Below are 18235 nucleotides of genomic sequence, written 5' to 3'. Positions count from 1 at the left end.
CTTTACAGTAAGTCTTAAAGTTGGTTAGTGTCAGTCCTCCAACTTTGTTCTTTTACTTCAGTATTGAGTTGGCTGTTCTGGGTCTTTATCCTCTCCATATACACTTTAGAATCAGTTTGTCTGTATCCACAAAGTAACTTGCTAGGATGTTGATTAGGATTGCATTGAACTTAAAGATAAAGTTGAGAAGAACTGACATCTTGACAATATTGAGTCTTCCTATCCATGAACATGGAATATCTATTTCATTCTTTGATAGCTTTCATCAGTTTTGTAGTTTTCTTCATAGAGATCTTATACATATTTTGTTAGATTTATACCTATTTGTTAGATTTATATAAATGGTAATGTGTTTTTAACTTCAAATTTCACTTGTTCATTGTTTATATATAGGAAAGTGATTGACTTTTGTACAGTAACCTTGTATTTTGCAACCGTGCCATGATTGCTTATTTAGTTCCAGAAGCTTTTTGGTTGATTCTCTTAGATTTTCTACATAAATGATCATATAATCTACTCAACATAGAGGACCATGTCATATGCAAGAATAAAAAATTTTTTAAAGAAAAAAGTATAGAGAATAATATATTACATAATCATGTACTCACCAGCTAGATTTAACATGTTAATGTTTTTCATATTAGTTAAGGTTAAAAAAATAGTATATTATGGATAAAGTTGAAGCATCCTTTACAGTCTCAATCCCTTCTCTCCCAAGATATAATCACTCTCAAAGTTGGTATGCAGTTTTTCCTTTCATGATTTTTATTCTAAAACTTGTATATCTATCCATCCATCCATTCACCCATCATACAGAGATATTCATTCCCTTATATTTTCTTCGGAAAATTCTAAAGCTTTGCTTGTCACATTTAGATAATTTAACATTTAATCAATCCCCTAATCTTTTGCTATTATAAACATTGCTTCAACTTATTAACTGGTATAAACTTCTTTCTGTACCTGTGGAATCTATCTATAGAGTAAATTCCTAAGTGTGGGATTGCTGCTAGGAGTTTTGATCTTTGACCAATAAATATAGTCATGTAAACACGACCATAGTTGAGATACAGACAGTTTCATCACCCCAAAATGTTTCCTTGAGTTTCTTTGTACTGCTGTACTTTCTATTATGGTTTTGCTTTTTCTAGCATGTTATGTAAATGGAGTCATAGAGCGTGTAGTCTTGTGTCTAGCTTTTTCACTTAGCAAAATTTGCTTCTCAGATTCATTTTTTGTTGTGTGTATCAGTAACTCTTTCATTTGTATTGCTGAGTAGTATACTATTGTATAGATATGCCACAATTTGTTTATCAGGACATTTGGGTTCTTTCTAGGTTTTTGGCTGTTATCAATAATGTTCTTATGAACATTCATGTACAAGTATTTGTGTGGACATAAATTTTCATTCCTCTGGGGTAAATACTTAGAAGACTAATTGCTGGAATATATGATAAATATGTTTAACTTTGTAAGAAACTTCTAAGCTGTTTCCCAAAATGATTGTTTCATTTTGTGTTCTCATCAGCAATATATGAGAGTTCTAGTTGGTCCACATCCTCATTAATGCTTGGTTCTGTCAGATTTGTAAATTTTAGATCATCTAGTGGGTATATAGTGCTATCTCATTATGTTTTTAATTAACATTTCCTTGATGAATAATGATATTGAGCTTCTTTTCATGTGCTTATTTGCCACCTGTGTATCTTTTTTTGGTGAAGTGTCTGTTCAAATCTTCTGTCCAATTTTAAAAATATGGGTTCTTTGCTTTCTTAATATTGAGTTTTGAGATTTTTTTTATAGTCCTTTATCAGTCTTATCAGATACATTTTGCAAATATTTCCTCTTGGTCTATAACTTTTTAACAGAGTCTTTTGAGGAATACATGTTTTAACTTCTGAAAAAGTCTAGTTTATCAATTTTTTTCTTTTAAACTTCATGCTTTTTGTATCCAGTTTAAGAAATCTTTGCCTAATCGCCCAAGGCCAGTAAGATTTTCTCCTATGTTTTCTTCTAGATGTTTTATAGTTTTAGCTCTTACATTTAGTTCTATTAAACTAAATGTAATTTAGTTTAATAGGGATTGCATTAAATCTGTAGATTGCTTTGGGTAGTATGGTCATTTTAACAATATTAATTCTTCCAATCCAAAAGCATGGGATATCTTTCCATTTCTTTAAATCTTCTTCAATTTCCTTTATCAATGTTTTATAGTTCTTGGTGTATAAGTCTTTCACCTCCTTGGTGAGGTTTATTCTTAAGTATTTTTTGATGTGATTTTAAAAGGGATTGTTTTTTTACTTTCCCTTTCTGATATTTCATTGTTAGTGTAAAGAAATGCAACCAATTTCTGTATGTTAATCTTGTATCCTGCTACCCTGCTGAATTCATTTATCAGTTCTAATAGTTTTTGCGTGGAGTCTTTAGAGTTTTCAGTATATATTTAGTATCATGTCATCTGCATATAATGACAATTTTACCTCTTCTCTTCCAGTTTGGATACCTTTAATTTGGACAGGAACTCTTCTTGATATCTGCTTATTCCCAGAAAGAAGTTACTTCTCACTCTTGTTTAAAACCTGTTGTCCTGGGCTTCCCTGGTGGCGCAGTGGTTGAGAGTCTGCCTGCCGATGCAGGGGACACGGGTTCGTGCCTTGGTCTGGGAGGATCCCAGCCGCTCCATGCCTCGGAGCGGCTGGACCCATGGGCCATGGCCGCTGGACCTGCGAGTCCGGAGCCTGTGCTCCGCAACGGGAGGGGCCGCGGCGGTGAGAGGCCCGCGTACCGCAAAAAAAACAAAAACAAAAACAAAAACAAACTGTTGTCCAGATCTGGCCTGTTAAGGTCTTCTTTTGGCATGAGTGGAATGAGGAAGTTCCTATGATGGGTTTTAAATAAGGAACATAAATAATTTAAACCTTAGAAAGTTATCTGACATGAAATTGGGTGCCGTAGGAGTAATTTAGTTCCCTCTACCTCTTTGTCAGGAAGCTGTAAGAGATTTCTGCATGGAGTATGAGATTAGATTGGATGACTTTTAAGGGCCCTTCTAACTCTCTGCATTCAAGCTTTGATCAGAAGTCCCAGCTTCTTTTCTCTAATGACTTAGACTTAAAAATCTAGTCCTAACTCTAGTGGCACATAGTAGTTACTCAATAAATGCTGGTTAAATAAATTAACTTGCAAGAATTCTTCACGGTGTCCTTTTTTTCTCTCTTGCAGTTAAAAGAGCCAAGTTCCAGGGTTCACCAGGTAAGGCCAGCCTTTAATTATTATGTTCTTCTCCCCATACTTGCTGTGATTTAAAAACATTCTTTCAAAAAATCATTAATTTCATTTGATTCATTGATTAAATTAGTTAAATTCACTAAGTTCATTAAATTAATTAAAAATCAATATGGGAAGAGATTGGTCAAGGGGGTACAAAGTTTAAGTTATGCAAAATGAATTATTTCTGGAGAGCTAATGTACAGCAATGTGTCTATGGTTAACAAGTATTGTATACTTGAAATTTGCTAAGAGGGTAGGTCTTAAGCGTTCTCAACACACACACGCGCACACACACACACACAGAAAATGCTAATTATGAGGTGGTGAGGAATGTGAATTGGCTTGATTGTGGTGATTATTTCACACTGTATACATATATAAAATCAAGTTGTACACCTTAAATATATACAATTTTTAATTGCCAGTTACACTTCAAAAAGTGGAAAAAAAACAGTGCTGTCGTAAAACATTAAAGAAATCTATATCAATCCGGTGAAAAGTTAGTCTCCTTACCTCTTGGCCAACTCAATTCTGCTTCTCAAAAGTAACTATTTTGAGGCTTTATATACCTTTTCAGAGTTTTACTGTGTATGTGCATGTATACACTAATGGATCAGCTACACATGTCTTTGTGCAACCTGCTTTTTTTCCAACAACATACCATGAAAGTCTTTTCTTGTGTATATGTGTGTATACATATATCTGGTTCTTTCTTTCAAAGAGTTGTACACACACTACTATATTTAAAACAGATAACCAACAAGAACCTACTGTAAAAAAAAAAGTGTCCAGAATTTTGTTGTACTCTAGGTCCCTTATTGAATATTCAGGTCATTTCAATTTTTTTGCTATTATAAGCAATAAATGTTCTTGTGCATTTAACATTGCCTGCTTTTGAAAATGTATCTGTATGCTAGAGTCTAGAAGTAGAGAATTGTTGGGCCAAAGGTACGTATTTTAAACAAATTTGGTAGCTGCTGCCAAATTGCATTTCTGAAAAATTTTGCTTATACTCAGACCAAAAGCATATGGGTGTCTGTTTTCCCAAATCCTTATCAGCGTTAGATAATATGAAACTTTTTAATCTTTGCTCATCTGAAGGTGAAAATGGTATCTCCTTACTTTAATACACATTTTCTTAACTGAATGTCAAGTTAGTTATAAAGACTTACTCTAGTTCCTTCTGGGGGCAAAAGGAGGGTACTGTGGATTATGGGGAAAAAAACACGATTGGGAACCCAAGAAAATCTGAAAAACCAAATCTGGGTGCAACAGGAACTGAAGCAGTTTCTGGGCCTACTGCTCTCTCCAGTGGCTCTGGGTTAGGGCTTCTCTTCTTTCTGAAAAGCTTTTCTGCTCTCCTTTCTCATCCAGCAGGCTTTTTATGCTTACCTGTCTTGCACACACCCCATAGTGGCTGCTCCAATAGAATTTATATGCCTCTCCTTCAAGCTTCAGCACCAATCAATTGTTACTATTTCTTTGTTTTCCCTACTGAAAATCTTTTGAGAGGGAATCATATTGGTCTCAGCTTTTGGTCAGCTTATGAATTGGCTGGCTGCTTTTGGGTGGCATCTCCTTTTGGTCTGGTCAGCTATGGTTGGACATGGGGAATGGAGTACAGAATCCTGATAGAAAACAGCTTAGGGGTATACTGCATTGCTACTACCAAATATGGATGGGAATTCCCTCATGTGGGTGGGCTTATATCCTCATATATCTTTGGTATAATTGTAGAATAATTGTAGGTATAAGACTACATAGTTTTTTATGATACTTAAGAGAAAGATTTACCTTCTGCTAGAAGTGCATGACAGTGCCCATCTTCTCACACCTTTAACATAGGTAATTGTTTTAAGCAATCTTTGGCAATTTGATGAGTCAAAAATGATAGTCTTTTTTTTTCATTTTATAAAATTATGATTAACTTCTTACATAGAGAAGTGAACTCTCAATTCAGTGTCCCTCATCATGGCTGATACAAAGGAAGTAACAAAATGTGCTGTGTTAAGTCTTAGGTCAGATTTCTGAGTTTTGAGATCCAGACCGCCTACCTTTGTTTGGTACTCAATTTATACTCTCGGGTTAGAGAATTTCCTTTTTCTGACTCTGTGATAATATATATATTTTTAATGTAAGTTGTGCTTTAGGCCAGGGTGAATAGATAAAGCTTGAAATCCATTTCCTTTATGAGGAGTTTTCCTCAATTCTTGTCCCTGTAAACAAATCGAGGTAACTCTTTCTTCTTCTGCCTTCCTTTAGCACTTTTTCGCTTTCTCTGTGGTACTTATTTCTTTATACATTTTATTAATTTGCATATCTTATCTTTCCTGTAAGATCAATTAGATTATTATTTTTTCAAACTGCAGGTGGGCTATAAAGTCAATTTAGTTAATTATGATTAATATTTTAAAAATTAGAATAAAAATATCAATGTATCACATCTTATATTTCATAAAGCTTTTGTTTTTGTTTATATGTATATATATGTGTATCTACTGGTCAAATATAAAATATAGTCCTTAAATTTGAAAAACACTATTGTAGATTATGCTTTTGAAAATAGTGTGTGTTTTCTAATTTTTCTGTACCTCTCTGCTTAGAATGATGCTATATTGTACAATATATAATTCCATTTTTTCTTATATATACTGTAATATGGACATTACTTAATTCCAAGGGCTTTGTGAGACTGGATAACCATCTGAGCACTAAGTATTATATCTTTGGTTTGCATTTTTTCAAAGACAAATTTAACACATATGTGACCCTGAAAGTGCAAAATGTGAAGAGCACAACTGTAGCAGTCCGTGGCGATCAACCTTCCTGGGAACAAGATTTTATGTTGTAAGTACTTTGCAGCAGCAGCAGCATGCCTACAACATTTGACAATATTTCCAAGGTAATCACATTGGATTAAACAAGTAGAGGCTGAAGATTTTGTGTATATCTAAGACTTATAAAATACGTTAAATATTTAAAAACACATTTTAATAGCATGTTAAATATTCTTTTTGAAAACTAGAGAAAGGAACAAATGAGGTGTGTGGTAGGTAAAGTACATCTGCAGTTTTGTTGTCTCCCGATTTGTAATCTATTTTCAGAGGCGAATTATGAATTCAAGTAAACGCTCAGTTTACATGGGTGAAAACACTACCTAGTCAGATTTTCCTAGTGGTCAGAATTAGGTATAGTATAACATACTGAGCATGATATTAAACCTAACTTAATCTTTCTTTGATTCTCAGAAGGCTTCTTGAAGGAATGTGGTTATGCATGTGAGGACTGTGTTTGTGTTTCCAAGTCACCTGCTTTCGAAGATGAGGATGTCTGTGCTTATAATCCTTTTGCTTTACGGAGTAAAATTCTACCTTCATCTAATTAATAAAAATGAGTAAATATTAGTAGAATTGCTTGCATATGACACAAAGTTTAGTATATTATGATTGTAAGCTCTGGCTTTAAAAACTTGCTATTTCCTTTTTTCCTCTTAAATTTCAGAAATTTTTTTTCTGCTCTAGGAAAGGGAACAAAAATGTACAATATCATTTTGAAGGGCTGACCAAATCACTTAGCTTCTCTGAGTGTCAGTTTCCTTATCTGTAAAGGTTTACTCTTGCTTACAAGGTTATGCTTATTTTTTGGGAAGGTGGGCACAAGGGGGTCAACCAAGAAAATGTATTAAAATTGCAGTGAAATTTGTGATTGAAGTGAAATTGCTTTGCGAGTTTTATAGTCCATTTCAGATATAGGATGACTCTTTTTATGGGGAAACATTCCAATCCTCTGGGCTTTTAATATATTGCTTTTTATAGTACCATTTAGGAAACTTTATTATAATAGTTAAAGGTTAAGATTATGAGGGTTTGGGCTAAGACAGTAACAGAAGGATAGATAGAAAAGGATGGATAGAAGATGTTAAGGAGGTAGAACCAAGACTTGTCTTGGATGATTGGGTGAGTGGTGAGCTACTCATTAGGATAGGAGACAATAATATATCAGTTATGAACAAGCTTATATTTGAAGTTCTTATAGGACAGGTAAGAAGAAAGTTACAGAAGATAAGTTAGAAACTTGAACCTGGTACTCATGGAAGCCGGGGTTGGAGAAATATTTTGGTCAGTTGAAGCCATAGGCATAGATGAGAAAGCTTAGGGAGAGTGTGTTGGGTGAGAAAAGGGCCTGGGGTTGAGCCTGGAGAGCACCAGCATTTAAAGAGGGGATAAAGAGGACTAGGAAGGAGTGAACAGAGAGCAAGAAGGAGAAACGAGATAGTAGTGTCCTGGAAGCTGAAGAACTGGGGCTTCAAGAAGAGGCTAGTGGTGTCAGATTTCTCACTGGTTGCCCCTCTCTCAAGATTATGAACCTCATTTATTCCTATCTGTTATATTGACATCAGAGTGAGACCATTTGTTTTTTCTTCACTCGTGTAAAGTCAGCTATGAACAGTTTTTTCAAGTCTCTTCCCTGTTAGCCATACCACAGTTCTGGCTGTGGTATATAAACTTAGCAATCCTGCTTTCTTTTGATTTCCAGTTGGCTGTAATAATCACTCGCTGTTATAACTGTTCCCAGCATGTGAAACATATCAATCTTCTGCAGTCTCTCATCAGCATAGTAGCTTTATTCTTACTTGTTTATTTATTTTCCAGTTTCCCATAGCACTTACTCTTTCAACCCTACTGTGATATGTGTGACTTTTCTTCTGTCTCCCACCTTGAGATGCTGTGTGAATTTTGTCCTCTCTCCTTCTGCACACAGGTTTTATTAGCTACATTATCCACCTTACTGCTCCTATTCCTTATTCCTCCTATCCTGCTCTTCTGTCACTGGTAACTCCATTGCTGGTCACTTGTTCCCCTTTCTCCTTTTTTTTTCTCCCTATTGTATTATGTGGTAGTATCTAATATTCATTTTGGTACTTCTCATTTATCTTTAGTATTTCTTTGTCCTATTTCCAGGACTAGATTGTTCATTTCTTAGGGGCAAGGAGGGCATCTTCACTTACTGTGAATTTGCCTCGCTCAGAATCTTGTATACATGTGTGCACATATACTGTTGATTGAGTTAACAGAACAGGAACTTCCCCAGAGCTCTGGGGATGAGGCATAAACAGAGCTCTCTGACTTCTCTTAGTTGGGCCATTTGAGCAGATGTAGATAAGATATTTCTCACAGAAAATATCCTCATTGTTTGGGCTTTATTCCCCAGAGTTCCCTGAAGAACAGATTTTCTTCTTTATCTGTCCAAGTCAAGCTGTAAAGAAAGACCTCTGGCTGTTTCTTTTAGCTATTGGCTTGAGACGCTATTTAGGACTTGCTTTGGGAATATTGTGTACGTATCCCCAAGCAATTTTTCTTTTCCAGATTCAAAAGATTTGGGGTTGTTACATATATTTTCCCAAGGCTAATCAGTTAATTAGGCTGAATGAAACTGTGGGCCAAAAGCTCAGTTTCCCCCCTGTGAATGCCCTAACATAGTGGCTGGGTTTGGTCACCTACTTTTTGGTTTTGAACAGCTCTCCAGATAGCTTGGAAGTTTTTAGAGATGGGAGCTAGGTCCTATATTGTGTGTCTTCCCCAATGTACCAAGCCATATGAATTGTACATGTCAGTGAACATAAATGAAAAAAATGAACTCAGTACTTTTCTGTTCTGCTGTATTTATGTAAAAGGGGCAAATTTGCTTTACTTCACTTGTTTTCAACACACTTGATATGAATTTTATGGCTATAAGGCCACATCCCAAACTAGTGAATCTGAGAACATGTATCTTAATAGTACAACAGGGAAGCCAAGCTATCTCTAAAGCACACACTTGAAACTTCTACATGTGATGAATAGCTGTTGTTTTCCTGAGAATACCTTTCTGCTTTTCCTGCTGGAATTGGCCTTTTCTCATCTTTCTTGCATTTCCCCTCAAATAACCTTGTGTTTCCATAAGAGCTTTCTGGAGAATGTTTTTAGCATTAACATAAGCGTTTGCTTGTTTCACCTTAAGTCCATAATTATTTTTGAGTTAGCACTTCCAAGCTGATATTCTTCCATGTATGACACTGCTTTTGCTTAGTGGTCACCTGGCTCCCTGGAATAATTTCTTTTTAAATAATTTTTCCTAGTTATTATTACAGGAAAATCATTGTGTTTATCATTATCCTGTGATCATTTTGTTTATCAGTGACAGTACCTGCTTTAACTGATAATGAACTAGCACACTCCAGTATCCCTCACCTGCCTCTGACCACAAGTTCCCATCAAACTTAGATCTTCTCATGGGCCCTTTTACTTTTGCTTGGATTCCCTTTCATATTTGTCATAAAGAAGCCTTGCTTTCTCCTCATAGTTCCCTGTATCCAGAGGTATAAGTTGCAGGCAGTGCTAGTATTACAATAAAACATATAAAACTGTTGCTTAAGTTTGGAGATTGTAGGCAGACATTCCTGGCAGTAATGCCCTCATTGCTTGGCTTCATTGTTCTTGTGAAACTGTATTAGTCTAACAATGATTGTAGCTCCAAAGGAGAGGGGACAGACTGACAGAGGCATTTTTCTGTGCATACCCTACATAGGTTTCTGGGAACCTAAAGAGTGGTTGCAGGATTAGGGACATTTTGATTTTTCCCTGATGACAGGATCCTGATCAGGACATACTCAAGGTTTAGCAAAACAGGAGATGTAGATGTTTCTTTCATATTACCTGGTTTTCTAAAAAAGGGCTTTCTTCTTTCCTTCAGTGAGATTAGTCGTCTGGACCTGGGTCTAAGTGTGGAAGTATGGAACAAAGGACTGATCTGGGACACCATGGTGGGGACTGTGTGGATTGCACTGAAGACAATTCGTCAGTCAGATGAGGTCAGTCAGTGCATTGCCCATTTGGAGGTAGGGTTCTAGCCCTTGCTTCTCTGCATCCTAGCTCCATTCAGCTAATGTTCATCCATATATCTCAGATTTCTCTGCCCCCTTCCTAATTAGAGGACATAAAACCAGCTTACTCCTAATGTCACCGAGAGGTTCAGGGGGTTTTATCTAAGGCCTTCCCTCTGCCCTGTGACTGAACTCAGAGGTGCCAGAGTACCTATTTAGCCTTATCAGGTAGATAGCCCCTTCTGAGTACTCTGTGTGTGTGTGGTGGTGGTGGGGTGGGTGGGATCAGCAGGGTGAAGGAGGGGAGTGCGAGGGAGGGGGAGAGAGGGGTGGGGGGAGAGGGAGAGAGAGAGAGAGAGAGAGAGAGAGAGAGTGAGTGTGTGTGTGTGTGTGTGTGTGTGTGTGTGAGAGAGAGAGAGAGAGAGAGAGAGAGAGAGAGAGAGAGAGAGGATCGATCTAGGATACCTGTGGCTTCTGCATTCCCTCTAAGACACTGTTCTGAGAGGAGTCCCATTAAACTTCCTCAGCCAGCTCTTTGAGTCACCTATCCCAGGGACCTGATTTCAGTCTTCCTTCTTCCACATATAACCCTAACAGAGTTTAAGGAACTACAGGCTTGGCAATTGGTAATCACACTTGTCTTAATACACTATTTTCAAGACTCAATTTCCACTCCACTTTACCAGATTAGAACATAAGTCAGCATAATTTCCCTGTGACACTCACTTTGAATATTTTCACTGTGGTCCCAGTTCAGGTCAATTTAACTAGCCATGTTACTAGCTCTTTAGTGATTAGCAATAGTGACACATTAAGTGACATAGTCATTAAGTATTGTACAGATTAAATATTGATCCATGGAGATGCTTTGTTTTTGAGTTTAGCGCTCTGGAAATTCTATCCTCTGTGGGCTGGCAGAAAGCTGAGCACAGTGAAAGCTGCTCTCCCACCGAAGAGGGAGAACAGAAGCCACATACAGCAGAGGCAGGTGGTGACTCTGATGTGTTTGCCTCATTAGGATATGTGAGTGGCCCTCAGAAGCTCTCTGACAAGGAAAATGAGAGAAAAAGACCTGGCCCTTTAACCAAGAGGGGAGTCATGAAAGAGTGAAGTTTAATCTTAGATCTCTTTTCTAGGAAGGGCCTGGGGAATGGTCCACGTTGGAGGCAGAGACATTAATGAAAGATGATGAGATCTGTGGAACTAAAAACCCAACTCCCCATAAAATTTTGCTGGATGCAAGATTTGAGTTGCCTTTTGGTGAGTCTGATTAGATTTTAAAAAACATTTAATACTTTTTACCACATTGTTTGAAATTGTTTGTTAGTTGTTGTCTTACTGTGTCTTTTGTCAGCCATATCCTTTCAGGGCATTCTGTCTTCCACTCCATTCCCTGTAACACCTAGCTCAGGAATGTGCAAAGTAGACTCTAGAATGGTGCTCATTAAAGAATCCACACTGAAAGCATTCTTTTCAAGTCATTTAGTTTCTTATAACTATTTATTATAATAAAATACCTGCTTGTCAGAGAATATCAATGATTTATTCTTTTGATAATATTTTAACATTTATTGCCTTGAAGTGAATATATACCTTGTGATTTGTTAATTTAAGCATTGAAGTAGCACTAATAAATAGAATAGTAATTTACAAAGTAATTTTAAAAATCACACAAAAAGGGCTTCCCTGGTGGCTCAGTGGTTAAGAATCCACTTGCCAACGCAGGGGACAGGGTTCTAGCCCTGGTCCGGGAAGATCCCACGTGCTGTGGAGCAACTAAGCCTGTGCGCTGAAACTACTGAGCCTGTGCTCTAGAGCCTGCCAGCCACAACTACTGAGCCTGCGCCTAGAGCCTGTACTCCGCAACAAGAGAAGCCACTGCAATGAGTAGCCCATGCACCACAACGAAGAGTAGCCCCGGCTCAACACAACTAGAGAAAGCCGACGCAGCAATGAAGACCCAACACAGCCAAAAAAAAGGAAAAAGAAAAAAATCACACAAAAATACATGTTCCTTATAAAAATTCAAATAGCATGGAAATGTACATGGATAAAAAGTTAAGTTTCTCTTCCTCCTTCTTTTGACCTCCTTTGCATTCCCCAGAAATAAGCCACTGTTAACTTTCTTGTGTCTTGGTTTAGGCACAAGAAATTTCTTCTCTAGAAATTTATTTTGACAAAATTTGGGTCATACTCTATGTACTATATATGGTGATAGTATTGTATAAACTAAAGCATATTATCTTGGAGATCATTTCATGTTATACTTTAAGATCTATCTTGCTGATCTCAACAGCTGCTTTATGTCATAAGTTATCTAACCAATCCTTTTTTTTTTGCAATCCTTTATTGATTGACATGTAGGTTGTTTCCAGTTTTTTTTGATATACCACTGTAATGAATAGCTTTATCTATGCCCATTTATGAATCTAGGATAAATTGCTTAAAGTAGAATTTAAGGAATAGGTCAAATCTACAAACAAGAAATAATGGAAAGGGTGTGGAGAAAAGGGAACCTTCCTATACTGTTGATGGGAAAGAAGATTGGTACAGCCACTATGGAGAACAGTATGGAGGTTCCTTAAAAAACTAAAAATAGAACTACCCTATGACCCACCAATCCCACTACTGGTCATATACCCAGAGAAAACCATAATTCAAACAACACATGCACCCCAATGTTCATTGCAGCACTACTTACAATAGCCAGGACATGGAAGCAACCTAAATGTCCATCAATAGAGGAATGGATAAACAAGATGTGGTACATGTATACAATGGAATATTACTCAGCCATAAAAAGGAACGAAATTGGGTCATTTGTAGAGATGTGGATGGACCTAGAGAGTGTCATATGGAGTGCAGTAAGTCAGAAAGAAAGAGAAAAACAAATATCGTATATTAATGCATATATGTGTAATCTAGAAAAATGGTATAGATGATCTTATTGGCAAAGCAGAAATAGAGACACAGACGTAGAGAACAAACAGTATGGATACCAAGGTGGAAAGCAGGGCAGGTGGAAGGAATTGGGAGATTGGGATTGACATATATACACTACTGATACTATGTATAAGAGATAACTAATGAGAACATACTGCGTAAAGCACAGGCAAGTCTACTCTGGGGACCTAAAAGGAAGGAAATCCAAAAAAGAGGGGATATATGTATATGTATAGCTGATTCATTTTGCTGTATAGTAGAAACTAACGCAACATTGTAAACCAACTATACTCCAATAAAAATTAATTAAATAAAGAATAGGTCACAAGGTATGTGTATCGTTACTCTTCCTAGTACTGCCAAGTTGCTTGTGTTAAAAAAAAAAAAAAGATTGTACCAGTTTATATTTCTGCCAACTATGTCTCAGGTGTCTCTTTTCTGCATATCTTTGCCAACATTTTGTAATTTCCCAATTTTTTTTTTTTTTTTTTTTTGCGGTATGCGGGCCTCTCACTGTTGTGGCCTCTCCCGTTGTGGAGGACAGGCTCCAGACGCGCAGGCTCAGCGGCCATGGCTTACGGGCCCAGCTGCTCCGCGGCATGTGGGATCCTCCCAGACCGGGGCACGAACCCGTGTCCCCTGCATCGGCAGGCGGACTCTCAACCACTGTGCTACCAGGGAAGCCCCTGTAATTTCCCAATTTTTAAATGTTGGTATCTTGTTTAATTTAACTTTATTCAGTTTTAATTTTGACTGTTTACTGATATTCATGTATACTAGTGTTGTTGCTGCTGTCTTATGATTTCAGTCTATTTATATCTTGTACCTTATGGTGATTTGAGCAAAAATGGCATGATTTTCCAGTAAGCTCAGAAATAACTAAACTCAGAGCAACTATTACTTCAGAAAAATAGAAAAGAAGACTTTCTTGTGTGTCTGTAGGCCAAGTTGCAGGTGAAGAGAAAAGCAATTGGAGTTCTTGCTTGTGGCTTAGTTGCTTGTATTCTTAATGCTGTGTTCTCAGCTATACTAGTCTGGAATGGAGTTTCTGTCTTGTTGAATTGGGAGGGGGGTGGGTGGGGATGGGTCTTGGTTCAAATACAGCAGAAATTGGCTATTCTTAAAGTTGTAGTAGATTTTCTTGAATATATATTTCTTCATTTGCTGTGTGCTCTTAGGACCATCTCTAGAGACTTTAAATGGTTTTTTTTTTTCTCTGATTTGGCAAAAAAAAATAATAAAAAAAAATTAAAAAAGAAAATCAAACGTACCCATATATTCAGCACAAAAGAGAAACACTGAGACAAAATATGGATCAGGTCAACTTTGGTGACATTTAAACAGGTACACTTTTTAGTAATCCACATGAAGGAATCAAATACAGTCCTTTCTCCTTTGTCCCTCCTATCCAAAATTTCACCTCCTTCCCCTCAAACCGCTCTTCAGCAATTGGTGGCAATATTTCAAAGTCTTATAATAAAACCTTCAAGTAATTTACTACCTAATTTGTACAGCACTCCTCAGCCATAAAATGGTTTACTTTGCACTTGTTGAAAATAAGTGAGAGAGGAGGAAGAGCTGCTCTGCTGCAGTCTATAAGTTCTGATGTAGAACAAATTCACCAAAATACATTGTTAAGTAGAAAACAGCAAGGGACAGTGAATGTGTTAGAATATGCTACTATTTGTGTTTTTAATAGGGGTTGGGGGTCTACATATATGCTTATAGATTCAAAGACTGCCCCTGGAACGATATACAAGAAAGCATTAATTGTGGTACCCTATAAGAAAGAAAGATAACTGATTTGTGAGGGAGACCTAATTTTCCCTGAGTAACTTTTTAAACCATTGTGCATGTATTACTTACCTCACCCCTCAAAATAGTTTTAAGGAGAAAAATACAGAGCTACAAGGATGTTTATTGCAGTACTATTTATAATAGTACAAACTTTGAACAATCTAAGTACCCAACAAGAGGAGTGGTTAAATATATTACAGTTTAAATTAAAAGCCCAGGCTCTGGAGCCAAATCAACTATGATTTTTAAATTTTTATTTTATTTTTCTTTTTGGCTGCGTTGGGTCTTCATTGCTGTACGCGGGCTTTCTCTACTTGCAACGAGCGGGAGCTACTCTTCCTTGCGGTGTGTGGGTTTCTCATTGCGGTGGCTTTGCTTGTTGTGAAGCACAGGCTCTAGGCGTACGGGCTTCAGTAGTTGTGGCCCATGGGCTCTAGAGTGCAGGCTCAGTAGTTGTGGCGCACAGGCTTAGTTGTTCCGCGGCATGTGGGATCTTCCCGGACCAGGGCTCGAACCCGTGTCCCCTGCACTGGCAGGTGGATTCTTAACCACTGTGCCACCAGGGATGCCCACATTTGATGTTTTTAAAAGATGTTGCATTTTTTTTGGAAGTTGTTATAGTCCATCTTAAATATATACAATGAGGGTATGTGTACCATTTTTCTTTACTCTTTTTTTATTGTGGTAAAATACATGTAACATAAAATTAACTATCTCAACCATTTAAAAGATACAATTCAGTGGTATGAATACATTCATAACGCTGTGGAACCATCACCACTATTCATATCCATAGTTCTTTTCATCTTGCAAAACTGAAACTCTATACCCATTAAACAGTAACTCCCCATTCCCCTCTGCCCCCAGCCCCTGGCAACCACCATTCTACTTTCTATCTCCAATTTTGACTACTCTAAGTACCTCATACAATTGGAATCATACAGTATTTGTTTTTTTGTGACTGGCTTATTTCACTTAGCATAATATCCTCAAGGTTCATCTATGCTGTAGCGTATGTCAAAATTTGCTCCCTTTTTAAGACTGAATGATATTCCCTAGTATGTGTATATCACGTTTTGCTTATCTGTTCATTCATTGATGGGCACTTAGGTTGCTTCCACATTTTAGCTATTATGAATAATGCTGTGAACATGGGTATGCAAATATCTCTTTGAGATTCTGCTTTCAGTTCTTTTGGGTACATACCCAGAAGTGGAATTTCTGGATCATATGGTAATTCTATTTTTAATTTTTTGAAGAATCATCATACTGTTACCCATAGTAGCTGTACCATTTTACATTCCCACCAACAGTGTACGAGGGTTCCAATTTCTCCACATCCTCGCCAACACTTGTTATTTTGTTTTTTTGGGTTTTTTCCCCTGTTTTTTTGATAGTAGCCATCCCAATGGGTGTGAAGTGGTATCTCATTGTAGTTTTGACTTGTATTTCCCTAATGATTGAGCATCTTTTTATGTGCTTTTCGGCTATTTTTATATCTTCTTTGGAGAAACATCTATCAAGTCCTTTGCCCATTTTTTTTTTTAACATCTTTATTGGGGTATAATTGCTTTACAATGGTGTGTTAGTTTCTGCTTTATAACAAAGTGAATCAGTCATACATAAACATATGTTCCCATATGTCTTCCCTCTTGCGTCTCCCTCCCTCCCACCCTCCCTATCCCACCCCTCCAGGCTGTCACAAAGCACCGAGCCAATATCCCTGTGCCATGCGGCTGCTTCCCACTAGCTATCTACCTTACTACGTTTGTTAGTGTGTATATGTCCATGACTCTCTCTCGCCCTGTCACAGCTCACCCTTCCCCCTCCCCATAACCTCAAGTCTGTTCTCTAGGAGGTCTGCGTCTTTATTCCTGCCTTACCCCTAGGTTCTTCATGACATTTTTTTTCCTTAAATTCCATATATATGTGTTAGCATACGGTATTTGTCTTTTTCTTTCTGACTTACTTCACTCTGTATGACAGACTCTAGGTCTATCCACCTCACTACAAATAGCTCAATTTCGTTTCTTTTTATGGCTGAGTAATATTCCATTGTATATATGTGCCACATCTTCTTTATCCATTCATCCGATGATGGGCACTTAGGTTGTTTCCATCTCTGGGCTATTGTAAATAGAGCTGCAATGAACATTTTGGTACATGACTCCTTTTGAATTTTGGTTTTCTCAGGGTATATGCCCAGTAGTGGGATTGCTGGGTCATATGGTAGTTCTATTTGTAGTTTTTTAAGGAACCTCCATACTGTTTTCCATAGTGGCTGAACCAATTCACATTCCCACCAGCAGTCCTTTGCCCATTTTTGAATTGGGTTTTTGTTATTGTTGAGTTTTAGGAGTTCTTTATATATTCTGGGGATTAATCCCTTATCAGATATATGATTTGCAAATATTTTCTCCTATTCTGTGGGTTACTTTTTCATTCTGTTGATACTGTCTTTTGATGCAGAAAAGTTTTTAATTTTAATGAAGTCTAATTTGTCTATTTTTTGTTGTTGTTGCCTGTGCCTTTGGTGTCCTATCCAAGAAATCACTGCTAAATCCAGGGTTGTGCAGTTTTGGCCCTATGTTTTTTTCTAAGAGTTTTCCAGTTTGGGGTCTTGCATTTAGGTTTTGATCCATTTTCTGTTAATTTTTCTATATGATGTTAAATAAGGGTCCACCTTCATTTTGTGCATTGTAGATACTCAGTTATCCTAGCACCATTTCTTTCTTTTTCTTAAATTAATTTTTATTGGAGTATAGTTGATTTACAATGTTGGGTTAGTTTCTGCTGTACAGCAAAGTGAATCAGTTATACATATACATATATTGACTCTTTTTTAGATTTTTCCCATATAGGTCATTACAGATTATTGAGTAGCGTTCCCTGTGCTATATAGTAGGTCCTTATTAGTTATCTATTTTATATATATGTCAATCCCAAGGTCGCAATTTATCCTTCCCCGCCCCATTAGTAACCATAAGTTTGTTTTCTACATCTGTGACCCTATTTCTGTTTTGTAAATAGGTTCATTTGTACCATTTGTTTTTTATATTCCACATATAAGTGATATCATATATTTGTCTTTCTCTGTCTGACTTACTTCACTCAGTATGACAATCTCTAGGTCCATCCATTTTGCTGCAAATGGCATTATTTCATTCTTTTTTATGGCTGAGTAATATTCCATTGTATATATGTACCACATCTTCTTTATCCATTCATCTGTCGATGGACATTTAGGTTGCTTCCATGTCCTGGCTATTGTAAATAGTGCTGCAATGAACATTGGGGTGCATATATCTTTTTGAATTATGGTTTTCTCCAGGTATATGTCCAGGTGTGGGATTGCTGGATCAT

General features: G+C 37.0%; 1 protein-coding gene across 4 annotated transcripts in view; it reads left to right on the top strand.

Moving 5' to 3' along the window:
- Positions 1-18235, top strand: part of UNC13B (unc-13 homolog B) — a 222275-nt gene that overhangs the window by 50618 nt on the left and 153422 nt on the right. For all 4 annotated transcript variants that reach the window (XM_067744051.1, XM_067744047.1, XM_067744046.1 and 1 more), the window contains exons 2-5: positions 3223-3252; positions 6018-6117; positions 10003-10120; positions 11269-11392. In XM_067744051.1, coding sequence (XP_067600152.1) covers positions 3223-3252; positions 6018-6117; positions 10003-10120; positions 11269-11392 — 372 coding nt within the window. The remainder of the gene's footprint in view (positions 1-3222; positions 3253-6017; positions 6118-10002; positions 10121-11268; positions 11393-18235) is intronic.

This window comes from Pseudorca crassidens, chromosome 7 (genome assembly GCF_039906515.1).
Source record: "Pseudorca crassidens isolate mPseCra1 chromosome 7, mPseCra1.hap1, whole genome shotgun sequence".
Lineage (NCBI taxonomy): Eukaryota > Metazoa > Chordata > Mammalia > Artiodactyla > Delphinidae > Pseudorca > Pseudorca crassidens.
Note: the sequence above shows the minus strand (reverse complement) of the source record. Positions and strands in the feature narration are given on the sequence as shown.